The sequence below is a fragment of the Aptenodytes forsteri genome, unplaced genomic scaffold, assembly GCF_000699145.1.
Source record: "Aptenodytes forsteri isolate BGI_AS27 unplaced genomic scaffold, ASM69914v1 Scaffold117, whole genome shotgun sequence".
Taxonomy (NCBI): domain Eukaryota; kingdom Metazoa; phylum Chordata; class Aves; order Sphenisciformes; family Spheniscidae; genus Aptenodytes; species Aptenodytes forsteri.
In genome coordinates, this window is record NW_008795555.1 from 422,148 (window position 1) to 426,410 (window position 4,263).

At 66.0% G+C, this 4,263-nt stretch overlaps 1 protein-coding gene across 1 annotated transcript in view; it reads left to right on the forward strand.

Moving 5' to 3' along the window:
• Window positions 1-1,197: 1,197 nt before the first annotated feature.
• SRPX2 (sushi repeat containing protein, X-linked 2) overlaps window positions 1,198-4,263 on the forward strand; it is a 4,674-nt gene continuing 1,608 nt past the window's right edge. Inside the window, exons 1-5 of the mRNA XM_009282138.1 lie at window positions 1,198-1,267; window positions 3,186-3,272; window positions 3,365-3,556; window positions 3,685-3,861; window positions 4,225-4,263. The exon at window positions 4,225-4,263 is cut by the window's right edge and continues 109 nt beyond it. Of these exons, the coding sequence (XP_009280413.1) occupies window positions 1,198-1,267; window positions 3,186-3,272; window positions 3,365-3,556; window positions 3,685-3,861; window positions 4,225-4,263 (565 nt within the window). The remainder of the gene's footprint in view (window positions 1,268-3,185; window positions 3,273-3,364; window positions 3,557-3,684; window positions 3,862-4,224) is intronic.

Genomic DNA, 4,263 nt, shown 5'->3' on the forward strand with positions numbered 1-4,263 from the left:
CCGTGCCACCCCCTGCCTGCACCGTGCAACCCAGTCCCTGCCCTCCTGCCCCAGCGGTGAGCAATGCAGCCCCAGCGTGGCCCCCCAGTCCCTGCCCAGGACTTGTCCCCCTGCAGAGTCCGGACCAGCCGGGGAAGCCACCCTGCACCCCAGCACATGGCATGACCTCCATGCCAGCAAGCGACGGGCGTCCTGCCCACCACGGGGCGAGCGCCCCGTCCCCTCCTCGGGGATGTCCCTGGGCTGCGTGGGGCTGCGGGCTCACTGGCCAGCCTTCCCTACACCCCTGCTCCTGCAGCCCAGGCAGCAGCAGCCCCGCACAGCCACCTCCCGGCAGCCCTCTCCTGCTCAGGACAGCTGTGTTATTAATTAGTGTGCTTACCGGCCTGGCCGCCACATAATTAGTGCATTCAGGCAGCATGTCAACCTCCGCCATCCCGCGCCAACTCTCCTACCTGTCCATGCCAGGCCCGTCTCTCATCTCCCCTCACCCAATGCGGTCCTGTGCTCCAGAGCCAAAATCCCTGGGGTGGCTCCAGCTCCTGCCTCGCCTCCCGCCCGACCCCGTGGGACGCAGGGCGGCGGGTCCTCACGAACGCTCTTCATTACCTCTGCCTCGCGGGGGCTGAACTTCAGCTGGAAAACAGACCCCAGCTGGAATCGCTTGCCTCCGGACCAGTTTCGGAGCCTGCCGTCTGCAGCGAGGTCTCTCCCTCCCTCCTGGCAGGAGGTGGAAAAAGGGTCCTGGCTCCCGCGGTTTTGTCCTCGGCCCCCCAGGACTCCCATTCCTGGAGCCCGGCAGGGCTGGCACAGGCTCAGCTACGCTCTCTCCTGTGTCAAAATAGGCTCCTGGCTCTTCTGCTTGCAAAGAAAAAAATCTGACAACCTTTTAAAGCCTCAGAGAAGCAGGAGGTGCATTGGAAAACGGGCGATCCTGGGATTTATTATTTTTGACAATCTCATCATTTTGAGCCTGACTCACGGCTTTTGAATGTTTGGGACGGGTAGCAGAAGGAAAAAGTAGGTTTGCTCAGCACAGGCAGCAAGGACAGGCAGGAGGGTCAGGCATCTGTGCAGTGACAAGGCGACAGAGGGGGCCGTCATCCTGTTTCCAGCCCCTCTCCACCCTCGCCGGGACTCACGGCTGCCCCCGGACCCGGTGCAGCAGGCAGGCTGGCCGGCCCCCGGCCCCCCAGCATGGCACAGGAGGCGGCCCCCGTCCTGCTGGTTGTCCTCGCCAGGCTGGTGTCATCCACGTGGCACGAAGGTGAGTGCTGGGGTGTGCAGGCGCAGCAGGGCTCCCCGGGGACGTCAGCCTGCAGGGTCCAGCTCCCCTCGGGGGGCTCACGGTGGGGAGGGAGGGGTGCCAGCAATGCTGGGGAGAGCCTTGGTGCCTGGGGGGTCTGGGGTGCCTGCAGGGATGTGCTGCGGGGTACGGGGAGGAACAGAGGGGGTGCTGGGATGCATCCAGAGAGGAGCAGAAAACCAGCCTCTCCATCACGTCCCTGCCTGTGGGAGCGCAGCTTTTCCGCTGACTCCCTGCTCCCATGGGGGCCATTGACCGGCAGATGTTTGCCTGGACAGAGTGCTCAGATCCAACCCTCCCCCCGCAGCCAGGCAGCCGGGTCAAGGATCAAAAGCCCTTGCCCTGTTTGAGGGGGGGCTTCCCCCTTCCCTGCTCTGGTTCCCATCCCCTTGCCACGCTGCCAGCACGGCTGGCTGGGGATGCTCCTGCCTGTTGCTGCCGGGGCTGCGAGCTGGCCCCAGGTGAGAAAGAAAAGGCAGCATCTGCATGAAAAGGGAATTGGGGCTGCGAGCTGGCCCCAGGTGAGAAGGAAAAGGCAGCATCTGCATGAAAAGGGAATCTCGCAATTAAATGGCACATCTGCCTGCGGGGACACAGCGCACCCTGTCCCTGGGGCCCCGGCGGAGGGCTCAGCAGCCCTGCTCGTCGGGTCACCGACACATCCCCACCGCCGGCCCCACGGATGCCAGCCCTGCGCTCGCCCCAGGCCCCTCTGCTCCCCAAGGCAGCCGTGGCAGCGTGGGAAGGGCATCAGGATAAAAGGCTTTGTGGAAAGGAGTGGGTGACTTAACGGAGCTTGTGGGAAGTGGTGGGGAGTCGCTCTGTAGTAAAGTTTGTGTCGGAAAGATTTGTAATGGAATTTCCTCCCCGTGACGGCGGGGCTGCTGCTTGGATTGGTCTCAGTGGATATCCCCTTCCCAAAACCCGGAGCAGGGGGAAGAGGAGATGGGTGCAGCCACGGCGGGGCTGCTGCTTCCCCTGGGGGCCCTTCCCAGGCTGAGCATCCCCGCCATGCCAGAGCGGGGACTGCGGTGGGGTAGGCTGGCGGCAAGGAGGGGGCAGCGCTGGCAGGGGCCGGCGGAAACGTGGCGGAAACGTGAGCTCAGTGCTGGGGAATGCCGCGGCCGGCCGAGGCGCCGCGGGGCCGAGGGGCCGCGGGGAAGGGCGCCAGCCCTCTCCCTCTGCACAGCTCCCTCCCCACCCGCTGGTCCCTCGCCCATGGGAACACGGTACAGGCCAGAGGGTGGCCCACAAGGATGGCGCAAGGCTGTCCTCCCCCCGTCCATGGGGCCAGGGGCTCCTCTGCACAACACGGATGTCATGGGGCCAGCAGCTCCGGCCAAGCCCCTCCAGCAGCTTCATCCTTCCCTGGTGCGCAAGCAAGGGACTGCATCCCCCGCCAGCCCCCTGGCCGGGCAGTGCGCCTCTCCTCCCTTGCCTTGGCCGGGGGCTCTGCTGGGATGGGCAGGAGAGGGCAGCTTTCTTCCTTCCCTTGGGACGCCCGGTGGCAGGGATGGTGCCATGGGAGCGGGTGGAAGGACTTCCCGGCAGCACGAAGCTGGGGGTTGGTGCCAGCCCACTCTGCGCCAGCACCCGTTTCCTGCCATAACCGCGGCTGCTCCTGCCACTGTTTAGTCTGCGGGCTGGTGCCAGCGCACACCATGTTGCTGGGGACTGGGCTCGCTGTCTGCCTGGCTTAACCCTTGACGGGAGCCCCAAGGACGGCAGGAGAGAGCCTGCCCGGGGATGGGATCGCTTGCTGGGAGTTGCGGGATGTGTCGGGGCTGGAGGGTGCAGCTGTCCGGGGAGGCATTGTCGCCTGGGTGCTGCTGCGGCCACGAACCATCACGCCTCCCCCTTGCCTCTCCCTTTTCCCCAGGGTCCGGCTACTACGCTGCTGAGAGCCACACCAATGAAGTGTATGTGGAAGAAGTCCCCCCCGAGCCTGCCCTGGACTACCGCCGAGGTAATGGCACCCGAGCCATCCCTCAGGTCCTTGTGGGGAAACCGAAGCATGGCAGGGCTAGGTGCCCCCCTCACCTCCCTTCTCTCCCCCAGTGCCCCAATGGTGTGCCACGCTCAACATCCACCGTGGAGAGGCCACCTGCTACTCGCCCCGGGGGGGTTCCTACCGCAGCAGCCTGGGGACACGCTGCGAGCTGAGCTGCGCCCGCGGGTACCGGCTGGTGGGGCCCAGCGCCGTCCAGTGCCTGCCCAGCCGCCACTGGTCCGGGATGGCGTACTGTCGACGTGAGTGTGCCCCGGCCATCGGCTTACCGGCATCCCCGCGGGCACCCGTGGCAGCCAGTCCTGGGTGCTCTGTCCACTAGCATGGTCGGGCAGCCACCTCCGTCCCCTCTTTGCTCTCTCAATCCCAGAAATCCGGTGCCACGTGCTGCCGGCGGTGCTGCGGGGCTCCTACGTGTGCTCAGCCGGCGTACAGATGGATTCCCGCTGCGACTACAGCTGCCTGCCTGGCTACCAGCTGGAGGGCGACCGGAGCCGCATCTGCATGGAGGACGGGCGCTGGAGTGGGAGCGAGCCAATCTGTGTAGGTAAATTCTCACCCTACCGTCCTCCCCGCCCCACACTGCTGGGGCATGGAAGGGCAGGCCACCCTCCATGCCTGGGGTGCCTGCAAGTATCACCCCCACGCCTGACCCGGGCATTGCCAGGTGCCGGCTCCTGCACCTCCCAGCCCTGGGACTCCTGTCCCTGCTGCTCCCTGAGGTGCTGTTAGCCCCAAAGCACGGGCTGGTGCAGGGCACGTTGGTCGGGGCACTCAGTGCTGGCATTACAGCAGGTCTTGCTGGCTCCAGGGTGCCCGGGTTGTGCACAGCATCCCTGGGGTCGCTGAGCACCGGGGCCAGTGCCCAGCTCCTGCAGGTTCCCCGACTCCATCTCCTCCCTGTGGGCAGATATGGAGCCTCCCAAGATCCGCTGCCCAGACTCCCGGC